The sequence below is a fragment of the Primulina eburnea genome, unplaced genomic scaffold, assembly GCF_022965805.1.
Source record: "Primulina eburnea isolate SZY01 unplaced genomic scaffold, ASM2296580v1 ctg636_ERROPOS244172, whole genome shotgun sequence".
NCBI lineage: Eukaryota > Viridiplantae > Streptophyta > Magnoliopsida > Lamiales > Gesneriaceae > Primulina > Primulina eburnea.
Window position 1 is genome coordinate 183,869 of NW_027331420.1, and position 26,866 is coordinate 210,734.

Genomic DNA, 26,866 nt, shown 5'->3' on the forward strand with positions numbered 1-26,866 from the left:
CTGACTGCTATTTCCTAGGCATGCTCGCCACCAAAGTCGAAACTGAATCAACATCCGTCACGAGAACAAAAACGGACAAAGCAGCCGATGCACAGAGCACGAAGAATGAATTCACGACCTTTTTCAAGCTCTCCTGGGAAACCAGCTCCAATTTCGGCGTAAACTTCATGCGGAGGGCAGAAACAACCACCAGAGAGGCCCAGGTTGAGCGCCTAGGTTTCGAGATCAAGAAATCTGGGATGAAAATGCAGTTGAAGAGGAGAAAGCAGAAACAAGAGCAGCCATTTTCGCGGAGGTAGTTGCTGCTCTCCACGTTATATACTTGAAGAAAACGAAACGCTTTGATTGTATTTAATTTAATTTATTTATTTTACAATTTTGAGGATGTACATTTTTCTATTTTGTAAATTGGAAAAAATATAGATTTGTGACGTCTACACTTTGGAATGATTTGGGCTTGGGTTACTTATTAACAGTACTGGTCCTATTGTTGTTGGGCCTAATATTGGCAGATATGTTATTTTGAACTTCGTGATGGGCTTCGAGTACTATATACTGGGCTGAATGGAGAATTACTTGATAAACTGAATTATTTGGGTTTGGATTATTACTTCAAATATTATATCCCAAATTCAACCCATAATGTGTGTGTAAAATAATATTTTCCATTTTTTTTCAGTTTAAACTGAATAAGGAAAACATATAACTAAAACATAAAATTATAAATAATGGATTATTTGAATAATTTTAAAATTAATCATCAATCTTTAATACTTTAAAATAATAAAAGAATCTTAAAATTAATGAAGGTATTTTGTGGCAGACGACAAACAATTCACCATCCGCACCAATCTCTAATAATCGATATTTTTTCTAAACATACCCCCTTACCCTTGATAGCCTTTTTAAAAAATAAAATAAAATATAACATGCAAAATTCAAATACACAATTTGATGTGGGAATATTAAAATTATTTCGAGATAATTATATTTTCGGAACTAAAAAAAAAAAAACCATGCAGGCATGTGTTGTGGCCCCTAAATAGTAAATCCACATCTCTACTTTTTGAAATATGTTCCATTTCATTTTCTAGAATGCAAGTTCCAGCTAGCCCCCACTCCCCAATGTGTGCAAAAGCACTAAGATATTCTCACTTCCTTTTCTAATTTCTCTCGAAAGCCATAGAAATTCTAGTAAAATCTTGTGTCTTTCTTCTAGTGTGGCCATCAATTGTCGTTGTTATGTGTAGGATAGAAGAGCAAATACTCGCCATTATCTGATAGAGTGGTGTGACTTAAACCTGTAGTTATTGTTAAATGTCTAATATATTTTGTATTAAATCACTGAAAATTGTATATATAGAGTTGGACAATCTTTTTTTGAGTTATCCTTAGAGTTTGAGTTAAATTCAAATATCAATTTTAATATGATATCAAAACAAAAATAGCATTATGGGTTGAACCATCATATGGGTCACCCGATAAAAACGGGATAAAAATAGATAAAATTGGATCAACGAGATATATCATAGTCAGTATCACAAGCTCTGTTCTAATTGACTGCGGTGAGTATAATTAGTAAGAAAGAAGTTATTGTTGTACAATAATTAATAAAAAACAATCAAAACGTGATATTTAAGCATATTCATTTAAACTTAGGCTGCGTTTGGTTCGGGTGATTAGCCGGGATAGATTATTTTATCCCGGCTAATCACCCGTTTGGTTGGATTTTTAGGAAATACGAGGGTCCGTGATAAAATTGAAAAGCCCGCACTGTAGCTACTATTTGTTGGACAAATAATACTGACAATTTAGGTGTGATAAATTATTCCACTCTTAATACCTCCTATTTTTCCAATTTTACCCTTCTCCTAAATTCAAACTCAAGTTAGCGACGGTTTGTAAAAATCCGTCCCAAATAGCGACGGTTTTTTCAAAAACCGTCGCTAATAGCCACGGTTTTTCAAAAACCGTCGCTAATAGCGACGGTTTTTTAGAAATTGTCGCCGATCTAAACAAGATCGGCGACGGTAAATCCGTCGCAAGACCATTTCCGGCAGACCATTTCCGGCAAATCCGTCGCTAATAGCGACGTTCAGGCCCTCTCACCCGCCGACCTTTTCCGGCAGACCATTTCCGCCCGACCGCCGGCCACCACCGCCACTGTCGCCGTCGCGAAGGGGAAGGGCAAATTCGTCTTTTCATCAAAAAATTCAAAATAATCCTACACATAAAAATCTTACCAAACATAATATTATTTTACACCATATATTACAATCCTATCACAATCATTTTCTTTATCATTTACGTACTAATCATTAGTTTACTCTATCTTTCAACCAAACGTAGCCTTACAATATTATTGTCAACTATTTTTAAATGCTTACAATTGGCATTAACACAGTGAACATGAAAATTTAAATAAAAAAATTTATGTTCAATCTTGAAATTTATCGCTCAAATCAGGCCGTTGATTTGTCGATCAAATCAATTTCCGCTTCATCATTTTCCAAATTTCAATAAAAATAGAAATCCCCAATATTAATTAAATAATAATAAAAGAAGACGGACAAATATATAGATTCTATAGACGGGCTGGGCCGGGCCGGGCCGTCAAAAGGAAAAGTTCGTTAACCATCCGTGTATGTATTTGGGACCACCATTTACTTTTTGTCTGAAAGACGCCTTTTCATTCTAAAAATTATTTTGTAATAAATTAATTAATTGTTTTATTTTAATTTTTCATTACACCCTTTACTAAAATAGTAGATATATATTTTTAATTAATAATAATTTCGTTGCTTGTTTGGTTAGAAGTAGGGTAGCCACCCAGTTTGAAAGTGTGTATTTCTAGCTTCGTTGGTTGTGGCAAAGTTCTCTTTCGCCACAAAAATATCACAAATATTCTATTTAATGCTCTTTGCCACAATAAATAAATAAATTAAAATCTATAATTATGTAATTAATAGGTGTGTAAATGAAAAAGAAATAACAATATACAAGACAAAAACGAGCGGCGAAGGTTGCGGAGGATATGGCGCGAAGTTGAACGATGTCTCTGCAATCTCGACTCTGAATCCTCCTTTCACTTCCCTTTTCTTTCGACGCGTATAATTTCTCTGCTTTTTCTGGGTAAATCTTTTAACGGCTGATAGCTTTTGGATCCGCTGGTTCTTGTCTTTCCCATTCTTCACCGATTACCAGGGGGGAACGGACCCGAGTCTACGAACCATTTAGCTTGGGTTAGTAAAGGGTTGTTCCAGGAGGCGAAGAAGGCCAATCTTAGGTTCTTTCTCTTTACGGCTATGAATGTTTTCTTGGGATTTCTTTTGTGGGTTGATTCTCATTTATCTTGTCTTTTTTTAGCCTTTGATGGTTTGATTCATTCAATAAAGTATGAGAGCATGCGCGATGCATTTGTTCTTCTTGATGAAAAATCTAGTAAAATCTTGGTTTGCTATTCATTAGCTTATGAGCTGTTTAGATACTCCTTTACGGTTTACCCCAATTAGCATGCAATAATTAATGAGTTGTTATATGTGGGGGTAAAGTATCCTAACTGTATGTTCGAATCATTCGACGAATCTAGCCTGCGTCGCAATGTATAAGGTGTGTTATATTCGATTAACCTTCTAGATATTTCCCATTGCTTGTGCGAACACCCTTTTTGTTTGCTTGGTTATCTCAAATATCGATTATGATTCGGACCCAGAGCTTATGTTCCCGATGCATATTCGTATGAGGCCCAGAGCTCCATAACATTGCATTTCACGGAAATAAGCATTGATAATATTGCATATTAATGGTTCATATGTTGCTAGGCGTTTTACCTTGTGTTTTTGCTCATCCTTCGAAGCTGTGGTGTCTTTGCCACATTGTTTCCGAATTTTGGCGAAAGCCAAATGGAGCGTAGAGCTTATATTTGGAAGAGAAAATTGATGTGGAATCTGTTTTCTTGGTATGGTTCTTGGGTTTGCGCTGCATGCCATTTTTTAAAATACGCGTTATGTAAACTAATTAATAAAGGTTGACTGATAGCCCAAGAAGTTTACCCTTCTGCATTTGGGTATGCATTATTGTTTTCTGTTGATAATTGTTTTTTCTCTTCTTGTTTGATGGTCTGAATTATACAAATATGTTTATTGTTTTTCATATTGAAAGTGAGACCATTGCTTTTATAGTGGTCCTATGTCAGTAGTCTGTGCTTTTATAATCAAAATGAATTAACTTGCATATTAACATTGGAATCGAACCCGGGTACCCATAGAATAATTAGTTGGAATGTACAGTTTCCAATACTTTTTAATGCTTTAGTTATAAAAATGGTGAGAGTGGTTGCATCAGTTGGATTCTATTTTAGAGTGGCTGGTCGAAGATTAAATAAATTTACACTGTAATTAAGCAGAATACTGAAATGGCCACCAGTGTGGCTTTAGGAAGCGGCGGACTGCATTTTAAAGAGACTCTATTCAAGGGGAAAAGCTGCAGACAGGCTTCTTGGATTCACATTGTAGCAGCCTCAAAATGCATGCAGAATGAGCTTTCTTGGTATGTAACTTGAACAAAATCTTAAATTTACGATGTGCATTTGGAAGATGTATGAGAATTTCGAGTTGGTCTTCTCTCTTTTTGATGCTATCTATTGTTAGTTTGCTGACAAGGGTGGAGAATTTGTTTTTGGACATGGAAAATTTGAACTTGCTGGTCGTGTAAGATTTTGAAACAGTAACTGCGGATTTTTTTTCCCTGGAGATCTCTTCGACAAATTTTTGTTCCACTCATGTAAAATCAATCAATTCATTTCTATGATCGTGGCACCAACTGTATTTTGGAGATTACATCTTGCTCTGATGCTTAATTTCGCATATCTCAGGTCTCTTGGGGTCCCAAAAGTCCTTCAGATCAATAAAAACAACCATGGTCATTCCAAATCCAAGGAGGATTGGAAGCGAAGCAGAGTAACTATCAATTCATGCCTGAGAGATGGATATACCAAGTATTTTGATTTTGCTGTGATTGGAAGTGGACTGGCTGGCCTTAGTTATGCTCTTGAAGTTGCAAAACATGGAACCGTTGCAGTGATAACCAAGGCTGAGCCCCACGAAAGCAACACCAACTATGCACAGGGAGGTGTGAGTGCTGTGTTGTGCCCATCAGATTCAGTAGAGAGTCACATGCAAGATACAATTGTTGCAGGCGCCTATCTATGTGACGAGGAGACTGTTCGAGTAAGTATCTGAAAAGATAATCTGCACTTTTTTCCTCCACTCATCTTGTGAAAGCATTCTTATTATATACACTGATTATATTTATCCGAAGAAAGCCACTTCACCAATTGCTTTATGTTCCACTTAAAAAAAATTCTGATACTGCCTTCAAGTCCGAGAGGTTCTGGTTTAGTCCATATCAAACCGCCTAGTCCAGTGTTAAAAAACAAAATGAAATTTAGTTTTGTGTGATGTATTTAACGAAGATGTGGAATCAGGATTATGAGAAAATTTTAGATTTAGACATTGTTTGTGTTCGCTCTAATGGAATGGCTGCATCAAGTGCGATATTTTTTACCATCTTTTGTGAAATTTTCCAGGTGGTGTGTACTGAAGGACCTGAGAGAATCAGGGAGCTGATTGCTATGGGTGCTTCATTTGATCACGGGGAAGATGGAAATTTGCATCTGGCAAGGGAAGGGGGCCATTCTCATCGTAGAATTGTACATGCTGCTGATATGACTGGTCGGGAGATAGAGAGGGCGTTGTTGGAGGCAGTCCGAAAGGATCCTAATATTTATGTTTTCGAACACCATTTTGCAATAGATTTGCTGACTTCTCAGGTTTTGCTTCGGCCCATCTGTAATCTTTTTTTGAAAAATTATGAAATATCAAATCGAAGTGTTTCTTGACTTTCCAGTGTCATTGTCTAATATAATTATGTCAGTTGGCTTTCAGGATGGCTCTGATGCAGTTTGTCATGGTGCTGATACTTTGAATACTGAGACAAATGAGGTAAGAATGTGGATATGATTCATACGTTATGTGGCCTGTGTTGTATTTTTTGTTGAAAGAGACTCTAAAGACCAGCTTACTGAAATGGAAGAGCGTCTATGGTCTTGTTTTTGCGTCCTTTTGAATATTTTAGGTGGTAAGATTCATTTCAAAGGTAACTCTACTTGCTTCAGGAGGGGCTGGGCATATCTATCCAAGCACTACCAATCCCCCGGTACAGTTGCTGTAAAAGAAAATAAACTGAATATTTCAGGATAGAAATACAATTTATTGACGATATTGTCAATATCTCTATAGGTTGCCACTGGCGATGGAATGGCAATGGCTCACCGAGCTGAGGCTGTAATTTCCAATATGGAGTAAGATTCTAAATACCCTCCGTCTTATTGATGGATTGATTCCACAATTTTATACGCTTTGGGTTACTTGGAGCACTTGTTTTCCCTTAAGCACCATGGAGTCAGTCATTGATTGTTTATGCCATTGATCTTGTTTGATGCATTTTATACTTCCAGGTTTGTGCAATTTCACCCTACTGCTCTGGCTGATGAAGGCCTTCCTCTTAAACCAAAAACTCGAGAAAATGCCTTTTTGATAACTGAAGCCGTGAGGGGAGATGGAGGAATCCTCTGGAACTTAGACATGGAAAGATTCATGCCCTTGTATGACAAGAGGGGGGAACTCGCCCCTAGGGACGTTGTTGCAAGAAGTATAGACGATCAACTCAAGAAACGCAATGAAAAATATGTGCTTCTCGATATAACTCACAAACCCAAACACCAAATTCTCTCCCATTTCCCGAACATTGCTGCTGAATGTCTCCGACACGGTTTAGACATGACACAACAACCGATTCCCGTGGTTCCAGCTGCTCACTACATGTGCGGTGGAGTACGTGCCGGACTCCAAGGGGAAACAAATGTCAAAGGTCTATACGTGGCCGGTGAAGTTGCGTGCACTGGTTTGCATGGAGCAAATAGACTGGCTAGCAACTCATTGCTAGAAGCTCTCGTGTTTGCAAGAAGAGCTGTCCAACCGTCCATCAATCACATGAAGAGCTCCCGTATTGATCGTGGGGCTACGATTTCATGGGCTCGTCCCATAATGCCTAAATCACTCGGTAATGTTATTTTGAACAACATTGTACGCAGGACAAGGGAGGTAAGAAAAGAGCTCCAGTCAATCATGTGGAAGTATGTCGGCATAGTTCGTTCAACAACTAGGCTGCAGACTGCTGAAAAGATTATAGGAGAATTGGAACTAGAATGGGAAACATACCTGTTTCAGAACGGTTGGGAGCCGACTATGGTAGGACTAGAGGCAGGTGAAATGAGAAACTTATTTTGTTGTGCGAAGCTTGTAGTGAGCAGTGCTCTGGCGAGGCATGAAAGCCGGGGGCTTCACTATACGATAGATTTTCCTCATTTGGAAGAGAGCAAGAGGTTGCCTACCATTATCTTCCCTAGTTCACCAGTAAATAGTACATGGAGTTCTAGACAATTACACAGGCAACAGATATGTTGAAAATGAAGATTTTTTTGTCGACTCTTCTTGCCAAGACTTGTCCGCGGTGGGGTAAGTTTGGTTTCTTATATGAAAGCATTTTGCAAGATTGGATCTATGTGCTGGAATGTGCAATTTTTGTAGAAACCTGATGTTGTCTTTATTCTCTGTGTCCCTTTTTTGGGGTCTTATTTGTCCTTGAATATTGGATATTTCGATGCATATTCAAATGCATTGTAGTTTAGGTGAAGAAAAAAGTTGCTTTCTAAATATAGTTGCAGATAGTTTATCAAAACAAGTACTCTATTAAATCGATCCGCGAGGGTGTGCGTGCAAACTTAATCTTCTTATGCCTAACAAGTGATCCATTGTTTCGGTTACTTTTGTTTAGTAATTTAATTTATATGAAGATTGCAATCCGATCCCATTACTTCAGGATTAAGTTTTGCTCAAGTTGGTAGGCTAACCGATAGTGCTCACCCCAACGTGTATATAAAATGGTGAAAACCGGAGCTGTTGTTTTTGTAAGAATGCAGTTATGTGGGCTTGAATCAATGTTTGTGGCAACTACAACCGAAAATGATGTACCATCCTTGAAACAATAATGAATGACAATGGACCTTTTAACTATATGAACAAGTCCTAACCTATGACAAACTAATTCGAGTTGAGTATATGCATACGAGAATTATTGACTGATCAACGCTTCTACAGATTTCGATCTTCTGCCTGAAACCATTCCCAATTCTTTTAGTAACACGCTTAGCCGACGTTTTTCGTCTTCAACGCTGGAATTTGTAGTTCCAAGCTTCTCCTCTCTCATCTCCACAACATAGTCTAGGATGTGGATTGCATCACTGGTCCTGTATAAAATCAGTTCAGCTAAGTTCGGTAATTGATCCATTAATCTGAATATTCAAAATACATATCGTTTCACGTTTCAAACCATGTTTACCTGCCCATTGCATCGTATATGCCCGCAAGATTGCTGTAGACTCCTAGGGTGTCAGCATGGCATGGTCCGCAGGCCGTCTCCAGAACAATCTTGGCTTCTTCGAACAAATCACAGGCTTCATTTATCAAAGAAAGTTGCATACAGGCAAGCCCACATTGATTCAGAACAACACCAAAAATGGCAGATTTATTCTCTCCCGTTTCCCGAAACTTCGTAATGGCACTCTTTAAAGATCTGTAAGACTCAAAATAGCTTCCCAAAATGTAATAAAGAGACCCCATCTGTGCTTCAATTCCTGCTATTGCGCTCAGCTGCCCTGGTCCATCACCATACACTTTTATCGCTCTCTGTAGCAACTGCAGTGCCAGGTTTGGTTCGTGCATTGATTCGTAGATAGCGGAAATGTCCACCAGACCACTAGCAATCTCTTCCGGTAGAGATCCAGACGATGGCTTGTCGTAAATCCGAAGAGCATTTTCACAGTACGATTCACATTCAGTGAAGTTCCCTATTTTGTTGTATAAATCTGCCAAACGAATGTATACCATAGCAACTAACGAATGGTTCTCTCCTTTACTCGACTTGAACATATTGAGAGCCTTTTGATATGTGAAAACTGCCTCTTCATACCGATCCAATGATAGATATGTATCCCCAATATTGCAGTCTATGTCGGCCGCTTCTGCAATCTGTCCATTACCAACCATGGCCATTCTTGCGAGAATATAATGCTCGAGGGAACCTTCATAATCTCCTTTAGAATCGCAAATAAGTCCCATTAATCTCCTATCCGCTATTTCTTGTGCAGAAGCTGATGTTTTATTTTCTTTATGGATATCAAGTGCCACCAAACAAAGCTTCTCAGCTTCATCAAATTGCATGGCTTGAACATGGGCTTCAGCTATGTATCTGCATGTTTCACCGAATTGAGGATGTTTTTCTCCGAGAACCTGACGCTGAACATCCAGACCTGCTGTGTAAAGCAGTATAGAATTCTCAAACTTGTCAAGAATCGCGTATGTATCGCCTAACTGCATACACCCAGCAAATTTGGCCACTGCATGATCATGGCCTAAATCCACCACTGGAATTTCGATCGATCGTTTAAGTAAGGGAATTGCTTCAGTATACCGGCCAAGCCTGCAGTATAATGCCGCTACAGTGTGTAGACACATGACAAGGTCTAAATTAGGCTTTGCGTTAGAGGCAAACTCAAATGATTTCATCGCCCGACGAGCCAGTTCCAAAGCCTTTTGAAAATTATTATCCCCTGAAGCTACCAAGTTTCTTGCCTGTTTGAGTAGATATGGTCCAAGGTATCCAGGTTCACGTTGGTTTTCACTTCCATACGGCCATTTCTTCCCTGCAAAAGGAGGGGTTATCTCATTTTTCAAGAAAACTGAATTCAGCTTTTTCAAACCCTTGGCGCTTTGTTTCCCGGTAGGAGGTCTGCCATGAAGAGTTTTGCTCCTCGAACTACTCTTCCTACATGCTTCCAAGTTAGTTCGTTTTGGCCGAGGTGGCAAATTCGACTTACCTGAATCTTCTTCAAGAACTTCATCATTAGAATCTTTTTCTCCACCAACTTTCTTCATCACAACCTCCTTTTCCTCCACCACAGCATAATCTACCCCAGCAAAAAACCTCAACTCGGAATCAATCCATGATTCGTCACCATATGAATAAAAACTACGCATTGACGGTGAATGATCCGAGCTTTGGATTTCACAGATGTTCCGATAAAGTTGATCGATTGAGGTGTCGACTGCTCCATTCAAAGCCAGATCAATTGAGTCAGTGTCACATCTGCTGATCGTGCTCAGTGGCAGACTGTGAGTACTCAATGGACTTCTTGGAGATTTCCCTGTAAAGATTTCTTTATGATGCACGTTATAACCCTCCAAATCTTTGCCAAAATTTTCGCCATTAGATCCATCCATCACATATCCAGGCATTGAAACTCTTCTTAAAAAGCTTTGTTCTGCACACAACAACCACAATGAATAATTCCATAACGTTTCATCCAAACAAAAACCTTAAATATCAGAAAGCCTAATCGTAATATAAAAAAATTAGTCTACAATGCCATGAATAAGTGGGCTCAAGGCCAGCAGCGAATCCCCCAGTAGAAACAAGATTCAAATTCAATATATTTTTTCCAAATAAATCCCAAGTCTTGTGAAGAGGAATATCTCCCTCCAAAAGGCACCATATACTTCAATACTCAACGGGAACTCGCAGATCACAAATATGAATCAAGAAAAGCTCAAAAACATAATGACAGTACACGGTACAGAGACATGGTGATACCTCGATTATTTTTCAAGAAACAATAGCTGAAACGCTCAGATGCAGCTATATATTTTTCCCCGTCCCTCTACTTTTCTCGACCATGGACATCCATATATACACACACACACACACACACACAAAAATATATATTAAGTATGTATGTATTGATGGGCAATGAAGATTACGGGGCACGTAGAATTTGTTTGTTGGAAAAAGGGATCGTAGGGTGGAATAGGATAATCAAGAATCAACCAAATTTATTTATCAAGAAATATAATTAAATTCCGATGGTTGGGAGCCGAAAAATGATGGAAAAATTTGAGCCTTGAAAAAAGTAAAATGCATACAAGTGTGTGTGAATGTATTTATGTATGTATAGGTGGGCTACAGCAAAGTTGGAATGGCGAAGCATGAAGATGACTTGTCAGCTTCCACCAGTCCATTGCCCGCCACCGCTACCACTCCCCTTTTCTTTTACTGTTTTTTCTTCCGTTTTATTTAATATTAATATTAATACTTTACTGTCTTTTCTTCCGTTTTATTTAATATTAATATTAATACTTATATATAGGGTAATTTGTAGAAAAATACCTCTGTCCAAGTTTTTTTTAAGATTCAGTACCCAACAGATTTTTTTTGTATTTTAGTACCTGACAAAACACCAACTTAGGTTTTACTACATATTTAATGTATTTTTACATTTTTACCCTTTTAATTAATAAAAAAGTATATAAATACTTATTTTTGTTGGACATCTACTATATCCACTCATCAATCCCAATGTATTTGGATGACATGTATATTTAATTTAAATATTTTTTTATTAAAAAAAACAAATTCACAACTAATTGAATTTTTTGAAATACTTAGTTTTACTTATGAAATACTTAATTTCAATTTTAAAATACTTGATTCATTAAATGAAATACTTAGAATATTTATTAAAAACTGGATATTCGAATAAGCATTTAAAAAAAAAATTCGCAACTAATTGAATTTTTTGAAATACTTAGTTTTACTTGTAAAATACTTAATTTAAATTTTAAAATACTTGATTTAGTAAATGAAATACTCAGAATGTGTATTAAAAAACTGGATATTAGAGTATGCATTTAAAAAAAAAAAAATTCGCAACTAATTGAATTTTTTGAAATACGTAATTTTTTTTTTGAAATACTTAATTTAAATTTTAAAATACTTGATTTAGTAAATGAAATACTCAGAATGTGTATTAAAAAGCTGGATATTCAAATATGTATTTAAAAAAAAAAACAAATTCGTAACTAACTGAATTTTTTGAAATATTTAGTTTTACTTGTGAAATACTTAATTTTAATTTTAAAACTACTTGATTTAGTAAATAAAATACTCAGAATGTGTATTAAAAACTAGATATTCGAATATGCATTAAAAAAAATAAATTCGCAACTAATTGAATTTTTTGAAATACTTAGTTTTACTTGTCAAATACTTAATTTTAAATTTAAATACTTAATTTAGTAAATGAAATACTCAGAATATGTATTTAAAAGCTGGATATTCGAATAAGCATTAAAAAAAAACAAATTCGCAACTAATTGAATTTTTTGAAATACTTAGTTTTACATGTGAAATATTTAATTTTAATTTTAAAATACTTGATTGAGTAAATGAAATACTAAGAATGTGAATTAAAAAACTGGATATTCGAATATGCATTTAAAAAAAAATTCTTAACTAATTGAATTTTTTGAAATACTTAGTTTTACTTATGAAATACTTAATTTAAATTTTAAAATACTTGATTTAGTAAATAAAATACTCATAATGTGTATTAAAAAGCTGGATATTCGAATATACATTTAAAAAAAAAACAAATTCGTAACTAACTCAATTTTTTGAAATATTTAGTTTTACTTGTGAAATACTTAATTTTAATTTTAAAACTACTTGATTTAGTAAATGAAATACTAAGAATGTGTATTAAAAACTGGATATTCGAATATGCATTAAAAAAACAAATTTGCAACTAATTGAATTTTTGAAATACTTAGTTTTATTTGTGAAATACTTAATTTTAATTTTAAAATACTTAATTTAGTAAATGAAATACTCAGAATGTGTATTAAAAAGCTGGATATTCGAATATGCATTTAAAAAAAACAAATTCGCAACTAATTGAATTTTTTGAAATACTTAGTTTTACTTGTGAAATTTATAATTTTAATTTTAAAATACTTGATTTAGTAAATGAAATACTCATAATGTGTATTAAAAACTGGATATTCGAATATGTATTTAAAAAAAAATTCACAACTGATTGAATTTTTTGAAATACTTAGTTTTACTTGTGAAATACTTAATTTTAATTTTAAAATACTTGATTTAGTAAATGAAATACTCAGAATGTGTATTAAAAACTGGATATTCGAATATGCATTAAAAAAAAAAAACAAATTCGCAACTAATTGAATTTTTTGAAATACTTAGTTTTACTTGTGAAATAATTAATTTCAATTTTAAAATACTTGATTGTGTAAATGAAATACTCAGAATGTGTATTAAAAAACTGGATATTCGAATATGCATTAAAAAAAACAAATTCGCAACTAATTGAATTTTATCCAAGATGAATTTGGATGACATGTTCATTTTATTTAGATATTTTCTTTATTTTTTTAAAAAAATTCGCAATTAAGCATTGAACTTTTTTAAGTATTTAGTTTTACTTGCGAAATAATTAATTTCAGTTTAAGGTAAATGAGATACTTGTAATGAGTATTAAAATACTGGATATTCGAATATGTAACATAAGTTCACCAAGTGTTCACGTTTCCATCCAAGATGCATTTGGATGACATGTTCAAGAACTTTTCAGCAGCCACAAAGCTTTGAAAAAGAAAAAAGGCTTAGCGTGAAGATTTGAAGATTTCTGGACAATGTTCTTCGAGATAATATCTCGTGATAGGAACAAGTAATTTAATCCGTGGATTTAAAATTTACAGATAAATATGAAGTCGGATATACTTCGATAGTCATAGTTCAGTAGGTCGAAAGCTAGTGGATTTAATAAAACGACATGCAATTCACCCTTGATAAATAATTAAAGAGATTTAATTACTTCACTGAGTTGAATTAGTTTGGCATAGCTTGAGAGGGCGTGTTCAATTGGATATGAAATCTCGTGGAAATCATAGATCATTGTCGAACGAATTAAGTAGATTAGCGAGGGGTAAATGAAATACTTAGAATGTTGTATTAAAATACTATATATTCTAATATGTAACGTAAGTTCACTAAATGCTCGCATTTACTTCCAAGATGCATTTAGATGACATGTTCATTTCATTTTAAAATACTTGATTTAGTAAATGAAATACTCAGAATGTGTATTAAAAAACTGGATATTCGAATATGCATTTAAATAAAAAAACAAATTCACAACTAATTGAATTTTTTGAAATACTTAGTTTTACTTGTGAAATACTTAATTTAAATTTTAAAATACTTGATTTAGTAAATGAAATACTCATAATGTGTATTAAAAACTGGATATTCGAATATGCATTTAAAAAAAAACAAATTCGCAACTAATTGAATTTTTTGAAATACTTAGTTTTACTTGTGAAATACTTAATTTTAATTTTAAAATACTTGATTTAGTAAATGAAATACTCATAATGTGTATTAAAAACTGGATATTCGAATATGCATTTAAAAAAAAAACAAATTCACAACTAATTGAATTTTTTGAAATACATAGTTTTACTTGTGAAATACTTAACTTTAATTTTAAAATACTTGATTTAGTAAATGAAATACTCATAATGTGTATTAAAAACTGGATATTCGAATATGCATTAAAAAAAAAAAAATTCGCAACTAATTGAATTTTTTGAAATACTTAGTTTTACTTGTGAAATAATTAATTTCAATTTTAAAATACTTGATTTTGTAAATGAAATACTCAGAATGTGTATTAAAAAACAGGATATTCGAATATGCATTAAAAAAACAAATTCGCAACTAATTGAATTTTTTGAAATACTTAGTTTTACTTGTGAAATACTTAATTTTAATTTTGAAATACTTGATTTAGTAAATGAAATACTCATAATGTGTATTAAAAACTGGATATTCGAATAATCATTTAAAAAAATCGCAACTAATTGAATTTTTTGAAATACTTAGTTTTACTTATGAAATACTTAATTTAAATTTTAAAATACTTGATTTAGTAAATGAAATACTCAGAATGTGTATAAAAAAACTGGATATTCGAATATACAACGCAAGTTCATCAAATGCTCGTATTTCCATCCAAGATCCATTTGGATGACATGTTCATTTCATTTAATTATTTTTTTTATTGTTAAAAAAACAAATTCGCAACTAAGCATTGAACTTTTTCAAGTACTTAGTTTTACTTGCGAAATACCTAATTTCAATTTTAAAATACTTGATTTCTTAAATGAGATACTCAGAATGAGTATTAAAATACTGGAAATTCGAATATGCAACGTAAGTTCACCAAATGCTCGCATTCTGAGTATTTCATTTACTTCAGAGTTTTGGAAGAGTTTGCACAGAGCCTTGGGTACACGGTTAGCATTCAGTACAGCATATCATCCCCAGAGCGACGGTCAATCAGAGAGAGTTATTCAGATTTTAGAGGATATGCTCAGAGCTTGTACTATCGATTATCCTGGTAGCTGGGATTCCAAATTTCCTCTTGTTGAGTTCACGTACAATAACAGCTATCAAGCGACGATTGGCATGGCGCCATATGAAGCACTTTATGGCAGGAAATGTAGATCACCCTTATATTGGGACGAGATTGGTGAGAGAAAGATGTTGGGTCCAGAGTTGGTCCAACAGACAGCTGATGTTGTTGCTGATATTCGAGAGATGATGAAGACAGCACAGTCGAGACAGAAGAGTTATGCTGATGTGAGACACAGGCCGTTGAATTTTGAGGTTGGCGATCACGTGTCCTTGAAGATATCACTTACTTTTAACAAAAATATAGTAGCATACTTGTCCCGGAGTAAAAGTAAGTTCTTTATTTGTATACCGAAATAAATTGTTATTTTTATTTCATGAGAAATGATGAGCAATATATTTGTTAAAATTTCATTTGCATTGAAATTGCATCATAATCATATTCGAATATCCAGTATTTTATTATCTATTTTAAGTATCTCATTTATGAAATCAAGTATTTTGAAACTAAAATTAGGTACTTATCCAGTATTTTAATACACATTCTGAGTATCTCATTTACCAAATCAAGTATTTTAAAATGAAATGAACATGTCATTTAAATGCATCTTGGAAGAAAATGCGAGCATTTGATGAAATTACGTTACATATTCGAATATCCAGTATTTTAATACAACATTCTAAGTATTTCATTTACTAAATCAAATATTTTAAAATTAAAATTAAGTATTTCATAAGTAAACCTAAGTATTTTAAAAAATTCAATTAGTTGTAATTTTTTTAAATGCATATTCGAATATCCAGTTTTTTAATACACATTCTGAGTATTTCATTTACAAAATCAAGTATTTTAAAATTGAAATTAATTATTTCACAAGTAAAACTAAATATTTTAAAAAATTCAATTAGTTGCAAATTGTTTTTTTTTTTAAATGCATATTCGAATATCAAGTTTTTAATACACATTCTGAGTATTGCATTTACTAAATCAAGTATTTTAAAATTAAATTTAAGTATTTCACAAGTAAAACTAAGTATTTCAAAAAATTCAATTAGTTGCGATTCTTTTAAAATGCATATTCGAATATCCAGTTTTTTAATACACATTATCAGTATTTCATTTAATCAATCAAGTATTTTAAAATTAAAATTAAGTATTTCACAAGTAAAACTAAGTATTTCAAATAATTCAATTAGTTGCGGCTTTGTTTTTTTTTTAAATGCATATTCGAATATCCAGCTTTTTAATACCCATTCTGAGTATTTCATTTACTAAATCAAGTATTTTAAAATTAAAATTAAGTATTTCACAAGTAAAACTAAGTATTTCAAAAATTCAATTAGTTGCGAATTTGTTTTTTTTTTTAAATGCATATTCAAATATCCAGTTTTTAATACACATTCTGAGTATTTCATTTACTAAATCAAGTAGTTTTAAAATTAAAATTAAGTATTTCACAAGTAAAACTAAATATTTCAAAAAATTCAGTTAGTTACGAATTTGTTTTTTTTTTAAATGCATATTCGAATATCCAGCTTTTTAATACACATTCTGAGTATTTCATTTAGTAAATCAAGTATTTTAAAATTTAAATTAAATATTTCACAAGCAAAACTAAGTATTTCAAAAAAATTAATTAGTTGCGAATTTGTTTTTTTTTTTAAATACATACTCGAATATCCTGGTTTTTAATACACATTCTGAGTATTTCATTTACTAAATCAAGTATTTTAAAATTGAAATTAAGTATTTTACATGTAAAACTAAGTATTTCAAAAAATTCAATTAGTTGCGAATTTGTTTTTTTTAAATGCATCTTCGAATATCCAGTTTTTAATAAACATTCTGAGTATTTCATTTACTGAATCAAGTATTTTAAAATTGAAATTAAGTATTTCATAAATAAAACTAAGTATTTCAAAAAATTCAATTAGTTGTGAATTTGTTTTTTTAATAAAAAATATTTAAATTAAATATACATGTCATCCAAATGCATTGGGATTGATGAGTGGATATAGTAGATGTCCAACAAAAATAAGTATTTATATATTTTTTTATTAATTAAAAGGGTAAAAATGTAAAAATACATGAAATATGTAGTAAAACCTAAGATGGTGTTTTGTCAGGTACTAAAATACAAAAAAAATCTGTTGGGTACTGAATCTTAAAAAAAACTTGGACAGAGGTATTTTTCTACAAATTACCCTTATATATACGTGTATATATATATACACAAAAGCTGCGTTTCGTTACAAAATAAAATAAACTAATGATTAATACGTAAATGATAAAGAAAATGATCGTCGTAGATATCTAATATATGATAGTATGTTTGATAAGATTTTTAAGTATAGGATAATTTTGAAAATTTTGATAAAAGGACAAAATTGCCCTTCTTCTTTTTTTTCTTCTTCTACTCCGGCGACGGTGGTCCGACAATCCGGCAGTGGTCCGGCAGCTGACGTGGCGGCGACGGCGTCGGTCCGATACTCACAATAAAAAATAATAATCTTAACATAAAAAATAATATTTTTTATAGATGACATAAATAAAAAATTCGTCTCACAAAATACGACCTGTGAGACCGTCTCACACAAAATTTTATGTTTCAAAATAAATACGTCATAAATGGTCGTTACACATGCCGTGTCATTAAAAACTTTCCAACCATGGACTTCAACTATATGGATGAATTAACTTTACGCAATTATTATATACATCATCCAACAAATAAAATTTCATATCATTTATATGGAATTTATATATATGACAAAAACTCGTGTGAGATGGTCTCACGGGTCGTATTTGTGAGACGGATCTCTTATTTGGGTCACCCATGAAAAAATATTACTTTTTATGTTAGGCAAAAACTTGTGTGAGACGGTCTCACGGGTCGTATTTGGGAGACGGATCTCTTATTTGGATCACCCATGAAAAAGTATTACTTTTTATGCTAAGAGTATTACTTTTTATTGTGAATATGGATAGGGTTGACCCGTCTCACGGATTATGACCCGTGAGACGGTCTCACATGAGACTCACTCTTTATGTTAAGAGTATTACTTTTTATTGTTAATATGGGTAGGGTTGACCCGTCTCACAGATTATGATCCGTGAGACGGTCTCACATGAGACTCACTCTATATATATATGTTAGCATATATATACTAATAATTAATAGACGACGACATACTTCATATAAACACGAGAAGTTAATAGATCGATTTTTTTATTTTATCTTAGCATGGTTGTGTCATCGAGTCGGACCAAAATCAATTACAAAGAGATTAATTTTTTTATAAATCGCAAAATTTTATAAAAATTTTCGAGATATAATAATATTTTTGCATGTTGACGGTTGTACTTTTGAAAGAAGTCTATAATGATTGGGGGAATTTGTTGACAAGCTGTAATGTACAGCTCTATTTAATATGGGACCAGTTCAACCAAAAAGAATAGCTTGGGACCAATAAATTTAAAGTTAGGCCTTATTTCAAAGGAAAAAAAAATATTTTTTGTTATTGTCAAACTTAAATTAATTGATGTTTCAACAATCGATTTATATATTAATTAATTAATTAATATATAAATAATAACATAGATGTCAATTTAATTCGAATTCAATTCTGAAAAATCAACCACACCGATGTTGATTTGATTAGTAGTTAGCCGAGTATTATCACCATTGTTATTATATATGTTTGCTTTGTGAACCTCGTTTTAATTATTGAAATATTAAAAAATATGCATTAAATCTACACAAAAAAGGCATTTTGTTCTATTTTTATATTTGTTTTTTCCCAAAAAAAATGTGTAAAGTTGATTGTCACATTCTTTAAAGTTTTCTTTACAGTTTGCGAAATTATTGTCCCACTCTCTGGCTCTGATTGTTCGGATGATATTGCCAACATCTGAACTGGTATAGTTACATGAACATTTCCTAATTCGATTTTACGTTAAAACAAAAACTCTTCCGTCCTCTTGTATATATACAAAAATCTAGTTGACGTAATATGAAATTATGAACATGTTAAAATAAAATTCAGACTATTAAAAAAATATATAAAAATGAAACTTAAAATGAAAATTTTCCAAAAATAAACTAAAAAAAAAAACTTTATTTGAAGTTAGACCAGCAATACATTAAAATCCAACGTGTGAGACCTCTTGTTGGGTGGTTGGGTCATGGGCTCAGAATATTGCGGGTCGGTGAACCTTTCGTACCCGGCCTTGAATCCTAATCACAATTATTAATGATTTTTAGTATCGCATTTACAAAAGATTCCTAGTGCCGCATTACATGACAAAGTCTGTCATGAGGTGGAATCAGAAATATGGTTCTACCCGAGTTAGAATTTTAAACTCTAAAATTTTTATTAATTTAAATTGATCTACTTGGACTAATATCATATTATTCCAAAATTATACTAAATTTACATATAATTTTTTAAAAAAAAATTTATCCACCCGAGCTTATGTGCATGTGGCTCCGCCACTGCCCCACCAAATTAATTATGTTCACTCAATCTATTCTACCCGTAAGTGAATTAAAAAAAAAAAACGAGATTTCAAGAATAATTGGATTTGGAAGGGTGCTGGAACCATCCTGAAAAAAAATAAATAATTGTGATGGGTACAGTTTGCATGAGTCGTAACATTTTGGTAGTTGCTGGGATTTTAATTGTTTTGTTTTGTCTAATCTAAGACCAAATATTTGGCATCATGCTACCAACTATCTCAATCATGTTAATTAGTTGAGTGCATTGCTTTATTAAATAATCATACCGGAAAGCCTAAGTTTGAAACAATTTGGGTGAATGCTTTAATCCATTATTATATATAGGCAGTGGTCTTTTTTTTTTTGTTGAATAATTTCTTGATGTTGCATTTGGATTCGAAAATTGAGATTTCGACAAATTTGAAGAAATCTGCTTGACAACGAATTTCAAATATCATGTAGTTATTTGATGTTATTCCAGTGACAATTACTTTTGTAATATGGGACTACACTCGATCATTTTTCTACATTTAGATTAGATATGAGGTGTTTAGAATTCTAAGTCTCAAACTCGAGATCTCGTCTTTTTTTAGTGTTACTAAGGCGAAACGTCGATGGAACTATACCCAATTTTTTTTACCAAGAACCAAAAATTTGATTTAAGATCGGCACTCAGACCAAACACTCTGGGGTATGGTATAACCATTTTAGTGCGCGCGCACACACACACATGGGAATCATATGCATTAGATAAGCTTAGCAAACTATATCCTACGCAATATTTAAATAAAACCACACGCTTGCATCTTGAAAATTTGCTTTGGGCTTTGACGTGTCGATGCAAGGGCAAGCTCTGAAAATATGAGGCTCGGAGTAAGCCCTGGTTACTAGGTATACAATCATTTGGGTCGAAATATTTTTGACACTCACCTAAATCTGGATCAAATTGGACTAATATCAAACTACAATGTAAAAACTCTGACAAAAAATAATCGACATCATAAAATATTATTTTCTTACATAATAATACACATATTTAAAAGCCGTATCAGCCTTATCTTATTTATTAATTAAAAGTAAAGATTGATGCAATTCAAAATTGTTTTTTTTATATTGTGACTGGGTAAATATGAATACTCAGCCCTGAGCCTACGAATAACAAACACAAGCCAGCCAATATCAGAGGCAGCAACTGTAATCTGTTCAGTATAAATTCTAAGCATCAGTATGTATATCATACAAATATGGACTCAATACCTTGAATATGCATATACAGTTGGGAAAATTTACATCAACAGAGCTTATTTTCTGCATATAAATTCATCACAATTTTACCTAAGAGGTAGCAACAAGGCTGATGAAGTAAAATTGTTGCTAGATAGATTTGGATGTGCAGAGGGTATAACCAGATATGAGAGAACTCGAGGCAAGGGCAAGAAATGCAAGGAAAGACATTGATATGGACGCTGTTGCCATGTCTGGGAACTTGTCCTTTCCCCAATTCAATTGCCAGTCATCAATCCGAAGCGTGGCTGATGAAGATGCCGATATCAGAAGGTAAGCAATCACCTGCCACCACAAAATAATACCCATCACTAATCATGTAATTTAAGTGGAGTGCATTGCTTCAAACCTCAACAAGGCTAACCGATGATGGCAGTAAGATGTTGTAAGAATTGAGGATTGAGTAGTTATATCGGCCTATCAAGACTATGTACTAATTGATATAGCAAGCATAATTTGAGGCCAATCAAACCAAGAAAGTTAGAAGATTGTCCGGATAAGAGATAAATCCATGATGAGATAAAAAATGGATAAAAAAACAGAGCCGATACTACTTTCAATGAGAATAAAGTTTGAAACTTAAATGTGAAATGGACAAAATGTAGGGCATTGTAGGCATTTAAGTGGAAAAAAGGCTAGCTGTGAATGAATTCTCTCCCTCTTTTTCATCCCACCTTCTCATGCCAAAAATGCCCCTTTTTCTTCTTCGCTTTAAAGTACTAAGTTGATGCAATCGAACTTAGTAGCAAAAATCCCGTGAAGTATAGTAAAATAGGATGAAAACAATCGAATGGTAGCAAAAAAAATAATAAATTGCATTGCAGTTCTATCCGTGGAATGACTTAGTAGGCAAGACAAAAGGATAAACTCGACAGCAAAGTAAAAGACAGAGACTTCAACAAAGAAATTTAAAATGCATTCAAATTTCATATCTAAATTTCTTGTCAAAAAACGAAGCTTGCATATATTCTTTTTATACCACCTAAAGGATTATGTCCTGAACATTTTCTTGCCACTGTGATGATCGACAACAATTTGGATCTTAATAACCAGAAAATGAAATACATTTCTCCATCAATGTGCAAATATTTGGCAAAATTATCATCACCAATACTTTCCAAGTAATAAATTTAACAACTTGCCTGATCAAAAACGAAATCGAAGTAATATCTGAGTTGCTTTCTATGCTGCACAGCATACTTTCCGGTAGTCAAGTCGAAAGACAAATCAATTGCCTGAGCTCCAGAGTACACACAGCCTATAATATTCACTGATATACAATATCTGCAAAATCCCATTTCGATTTCCAAAAGAAAATATATCAAACACAGTATTCCACAGTACAACTAGTGAAGACAAGAAAAATAAAGGGTTCAGTTTATTATGCAAAATTGTACGAAGTTAAAAATGAGAGAACAATTCAGACCTGAACTCTTTGTAGAGATCAAATGAATCAAGAGCCCAGCCCTGGTTTCTATCAGCTGCCATCACTGAAAACGAAACCAAGCAAAACAAAAACCCAAAACTCCTGAATCCCAGAGCAGCCCTTTTCACCAACTTCCTCCTCTTCGCGCTTCTCAGTATCGACAACGACGGTCTAACCCTCCAAACCACACCTCCATCACCGCCCTCTGGATCAGTTTTGGATCCCACGCCGGCCACCGGATGCTCCGAGACAGCGCGATTCACCACCACCACCGGCGGCTGATGTTTGTCTCTTTCCGGAGACAGCCCATGATCGATTGTCGTCCGATCAGATGAAATCGACGAACGCGGCAGCGAGAGCGATATGTGCTCCCCACTGTTGCGGCGGGAGAGAGGCGGAGATGATTTGGGAAGTGTGAACTCAAGCAGGGAAGACAGTGGCGGGGAGCCTGAGTCGCAATCGGGTTGTCTACTTTGATTTTCCATAGCTTGAGCTGCGTGTATCGACTAATACGATGTGAATCCATTCTCATGTCTTTTTTATATAATTTATTAAACGAATGTCGAAATAAAAAAAATAAGCCTACGTAGGATGTGTACATGTGTTGTAGGATGCGTGTATATAATACTATAATATAAAAAAAAATCACGTAACAATGCAAAAATTCAAATAATTAGAGTTGATTGTTTATTTTTTATCGTTCAAGTTAACCTTCGTATTATTAGATTATAAAATACATTTTTAATATTATTAATATGAGAATATATTTTTTTTAGTAATTTTTGCATGCCGTCTGCTGCGAAACTGTGTTCCTACTAAACTAAATCTCCAGAGCAAGCGTTTGACGGAGCGGTGACAGAAGAAGGATATTTGTTGGTCTGTTTATTCGAGACTCAAATGGTTCTTTTATGATATGCAGAATATATCATCGTCAAGGAGCAGCAGTGGTAAAGGAAGTGGAAACACTAGCAATCTACAATGTTCTATGTTGATAAAAAAAATTGAGTTTTGACAAAATAATTGTCTCAGCTGATCTCTATTCAAATGTACTATATGTCACTAACTTTGGTCTCACTATCACAGCTTGTCGTGTATTTATTCAGAAACAGTTCAAAATTGAACATGTTATGTGACAAGTAAATACTCCTTGATCGAGACGAATTTTGATATTTTTAATGTAATTCTTAATTTTATCCATAACAATGTAAACCTCCTTTTGAAGATTAATAAATTTTATGGAGTATTGCATTAAAAATAAAATTAAATTATTGTCGCGTATAATTTATTCGTTACTAATCCATTTTACTAGTAAGATAAGATGAGATGAGACAAAATCAACGGTTTATTAGCAAATGAATCGTCATTTAAGCGTATTCGAAGGTCGCCTTCATAGACTCGCGGAGGCGAATAAATTCTGCAAATCGAGAAATTCTATTTGTTGATTCCCATTCCTTCAACTGGTAATCTAATCTATCGATTATCAGAACACCTGTTCAATTTGTTGCTTCAATTTCGACCAAGTCGTAATCTGCTTTCTATCGTATGTGGATTTTGTTTGTTTTCTTTGTTTTCACTGTAGTTTTAGGCGTGGTTTAGATTCGTAGCTTGAAAATACCTAGTTTTGAACTGATTCTCAGTCTGATGTTTTTCCTAGCGAGTGATGTGACTTCGTTTCTTCTTCGACGATTGTGATTAATTTGACGATAATACTAGAAAATGTGGGGGCCTGGTATTTAAGTTTTTTGATCGAGATGGTATTGGCTTCCTGTTTGAGCTTTAAATTGCTTATTCATGCGTTGTTTCTACGATTCGTTTGCAAAATCGTGGTTTCTCTGCGTTTTCATTGCACACAATTTGTTCATAGCACGAATATGTAGGTTGATCCGCGGGAATCTTCCAGCTAGTGTTTCGTGCTGAATAGCGGTTGCATGTCTTGGGGATTGTGTCTTTTTGTTGAGATACTATATGGGGTTGGCCCAAGTTCTCTTGCCCACCATTTCCCATTATGGTGCTTGTGGGTTGTGGCTTCCTAAAAGACATGTGCATTTAATAATATAATATGAGAACTTTTCCCACAATCTCTTGTCTGATATCTAGTTTCAACTATTTCTCCACTGTTAGGCCCAGAGAGAGTTTAAAAGATGTGGTGGAAGAGTCTCCTTAACTAACTAGTCACTCTATTTCTCCGCTGTAGGCCTAGTGACATTAGCATTTTTGAGTAAATGTTTGTACATTTGTTCTATTCAATTCTTCCTAAAAATTGACCTTTTGTGATATTTTTACATGTGGTAGGTTTGATTCAAATGGCTGAAACAAAATCAGCTTTGAGGAAGCCAGTTTTCTCCAAGGTGGATCAGCTTCGGCCTGGCACAAACGGACACAATCTTGTAGTAAAAGTTGTCAGTTCCAATACTGTCATGCAAAAGGGCAAGCCAGACAAGCCTCAAGTTGGTCCAGTGCGAATAGCCGAATGTCTGGTGGGAGATGAAACTGGAGTGATTGTGTTTACGGCTAGAAATGATCAAGGTAGATTGCTATATTTTTGTTTCATTGATGTATTGACCATTTTATAATGCATTCCTTTTCTGGAGATATATCTACAATGATGCTGATTTGATACAAAAAAAATAGCTTGAACACTTGTTTTAGAGTTATTATAAAGTCAGGTCTCTTTTTTTTCAATATATATTAATTCTGATACCTGAAAATTATGATTGCTGATGCACCCAGACCAAATGAAATGATAAAATGTCAATAATCTGTAGCTTTCTACACTGTTTATGTGATTGGGGATGGGGATGAATATCAATACTAATCCAGAGTAGGGTGGGTTAGTTATTTTTAGTGTCGTGCATTTTAAAGCTCATTGTTGGAAAGTCCTCTCTCACCAACTCTAGCGCCTCAAAGCCAAATGGTTGTTCCCTTTTATACAAGATTTAGATTATCCTTCTGACACTTGTTATGTGCAGTGAAACTAATGAAGCCAGATGCTACGGTAATTCTACGAAATGCGAAAATTGACATGTTTAAAGGATCAATGAGGCTGGCTGTGGATAAATGGGGACGTTTAGAAATGGCTGAACCGGCAAGCTTCACTGTTAAGGAGGATAACAATCTCTCCCTAGTTGAATATGAATTGGTCAATGTTACCGAGGAGTGACTCTCGAGCTCTCACTTCTGCTTTCATGGAAATAAATCTCATGCAAGAGACAGAAAATGGGTTTTATGTTAGAAGATTCTCGATGCGATCATTTTGTTGTTTTGAAGTCCTACGCAAGTCGGTGATGAGTATAAATATGATGGCTTTAATATCTTATCTTAAATTATAAATGCGCACGATATGTTGATAATATTTTGTCTCTTTGTTATATATAATGGCCAATTGGATTTTAATTTAACTAAAATATCGACACAACTGAGATTTGAACTAAAAACTAAATAGATCTTGATATCTCGTTTTTACCTCCAAGTCAAAAGATTTCTGGCTCTCTCTTAGTGCTGCTAGCTCCTATTAGAAAAAGATGACCGTCTTTCATTTCATATAATGTTAGAAATGTAAATTTATAGTCGATCTACTTATTCAATAATCCAAAATTGAGACGTCATAGATAATATTGGAATATGGTATGTGGATAAAAAAAATAGAGAATTTAGAAAATAAGTGTGGGTTAGCTTAATTAATAGGTAGATAGGTTGGGCATTGCATCACGAGGATCATGTCTAAGCCAACAAGAAATGATTGTGAAGGAGACATCACGCAAGTTCTTTTGTAGATTCAATTTACTTGCACCTGCCTGGCCTCGTTTGTGTCTCCTCCATGTGGCATGCTCCAATATGCTTCGGTTCTTGGGATGCGATAATAAACGATATGTAATATTAAAATAATAAATAGAAAGATACATACAATATAAAAACATCTCAAAATATTGTAGAATTTGAGTCAAATATTAGATATAAAAATATGTTGGAAAAAATCAAACATCTTAACCTTGACATTAAGTTGCCTTGTTATTTTGAGTAGGTCTTTTGTGAGACAGTCTCACCAATCTTTATATGTGGGACGGATCAACCCTAACGATATTCACAATAAAAATTAATATTTTTAGCATAAAAAGTAATATCTTTTCGTGGATGATCCAAATAAGACATCAGCCTCACAAAATAAGACCCGTAAAACCGTCTCACACAAATTTTTACATATTAT

At 33.4% G+C, this 26,866-nt stretch overlaps 4 protein-coding genes across 6 annotated transcripts; 2 read left to right on the forward strand and 2 right to left on the reverse strand.

Moving 5' to 3' along the window:
* The first annotated feature begins 4,411 nt into the window (after nt 1–4,411).
* Nucleotides 4,412–7,570, forward strand: LOC140821580 (L-aspartate oxidase 2-a, chloroplastic-like). Its single transcript, XM_073182094.1, has 7 exons — nt 4,412–4,548; nt 4,874–5,228; nt 5,588–5,830; nt 5,946–6,002; nt 6,136–6,216; nt 6,300–6,361; nt 6,518–7,570. The coding sequence occupies exons 1-7, from the start codon at nt 4,415–4,417 to the stop codon at nt 7,524–7,526; spliced, it is 1,941 nt and encodes a 646-aa protein (XP_073038195.1). The 5' UTR covers nt 4,412–4,414; the 3' UTR covers nt 7,527–7,570.
* A 415-nt stretch (nt 7,571–7,985) lies between these two features.
* On the reverse strand, nt 7,986–11,196 carry LOC140821579 (protein KINESIN LIGHT CHAIN-RELATED 2-like). The gene is made up of 3 exons (XM_073182093.1): nt 10,771–11,196; nt 8,461–10,441; nt 7,986–8,368 (listed from the first exon to the last, which is right to left on the reverse strand). Exons 2-3 carry the CDS (start codon nt 10,413–10,415, stop codon nt 8,194–8,196), a joined length of 2,130 nt encoding a protein of 709 aa, XP_073038194.1. The 5' UTR covers nt 10,416–10,441; nt 10,771–11,196; the 3' UTR covers nt 7,986–8,193.
* A 9,950-nt stretch (nt 11,197–21,146) lies between these two features.
* On the reverse strand, nt 21,147–23,162 carry LOC140821618 (CASP-like protein 4A3). The gene is made up of 3 exons (XM_073182156.1): nt 22,663–23,162; nt 22,379–22,520; nt 21,147–21,521 (listed from the first exon to the last, which is right to left on the reverse strand). The coding sequence occupies exons 1-3, from the start codon at nt 23,145–23,147 to the stop codon at nt 21,327–21,329; spliced, it is 822 nt and encodes a 273-aa protein (XP_073038257.1). The 5' UTR covers nt 23,148–23,162; the 3' UTR covers nt 21,147–21,326.
* An 808-nt stretch (nt 23,163–23,970) lies between these two features.
* Nucleotides 23,971–25,982, forward strand: LOC140821586 (uncharacterized protein At4g28440-like). Of its 3 annotated transcripts, none has more exons than XM_073182110.1 (3): nt 23,971–24,122; nt 24,955–25,188; nt 25,632–25,977. In XM_073182110.1, the coding sequence occupies exons 2-3, from the start codon at nt 24,966–24,968 to the stop codon at nt 25,820–25,822; spliced, it is 414 nt and encodes a 137-aa protein (XP_073038211.1). In that variant the 5' UTR covers nt 23,971–24,122; nt 24,955–24,965; the 3' UTR covers nt 25,823–25,977. The 3 variants fall into 3 exon arrangements, with proteins under 3 accessions (XP_073038211.1, XP_073038213.1, XP_073038212.1); XM_073182112.1 differs by having other exon boundaries at nt 24,032–24,182; nt 25,632–25,982; XM_073182111.1 differs by having other exon boundaries at nt 24,034–24,202; nt 25,632–25,981.
* Nucleotides 25,983–26,866: the final 884 nt, after the last annotated feature.

What these genes read in the sequence shown, in the direction of transcription:
- LOC140821580 (XM_073182094.1), top strand. Translation starts at nt 4,415, where the DNA reads ATGGCCACCAGTGTGGCTTTAGGAAGCGGCGGACTGCATTTTAAAGAG. An exon ending in ATGCAGAATGAGCTTTCTTG is followed by an intron (nt 4,549 to 4,873) that starts GTATGTAACTTG and finishes CGCATATCTCAG; the next exon opens with GTCTCTTGGGGTCCCAAAAG. An exon ending in GTGACGAGGAGACTGTTCGA is followed by an intron (nt 5,229 to 5,587) that starts GTAAGTATCTGA and finishes GAAATTTTCCAG; the next exon opens with GTGGTGTGTACTGAAGGACC.
- LOC140821618 (XM_073182156.1), bottom strand. Translation starts at nt 23,147, where the DNA reads ATGGAAAATCAAAGTAGACAACCCGATTGCGACTCAGGCTCCCCGCCA. An exon ending in GATCTCTACAAAGAGTTCAG is followed by an intron (nt 22,521 to 22,662) that starts GTCTGAATTGTT and finishes GGGATTTTGCAG; the next exon opens with ATATTGTATATCAGTGAATA. An exon ending in TCGATTTCGTTTTTGATCAG is followed by an intron (nt 21,522 to 22,378) that starts GCAAGTTGTTAA and finishes TTGTGGTGGCAG; the next exon opens with GTGATTGCTTACCTTCTGAT.
- LOC140821586 (XM_073182110.1), top strand. Translation starts at nt 24,966, where the DNA reads ATGGCTGAAACAAAATCAGCTTTGAGGAAGCCAGTTTTCTCCAAGGTG. An exon ending in TACGGCTAGAAATGATCAAG is followed by an intron (nt 25,189 to 25,631) that starts GTAGATTGCTAT and finishes TGTTATGTGCAG; the next exon opens with TGAAACTAATGAAGCCAGAT.
- LOC140821579 (XM_073182093.1), bottom strand. Translation starts at nt 10,415, where the DNA reads ATGCCTGGATATGTGATGGATGGATCTAATGGCGAAAATTTTGGCAAA. An exon ending in ATATACGATGCAATGGGCAG is followed by an intron (nt 8,369 to 8,460) that starts GTAAACATGGTT and finishes GATTTTATACAG; the next exon opens with GACCAGTGATGCAATCCACA.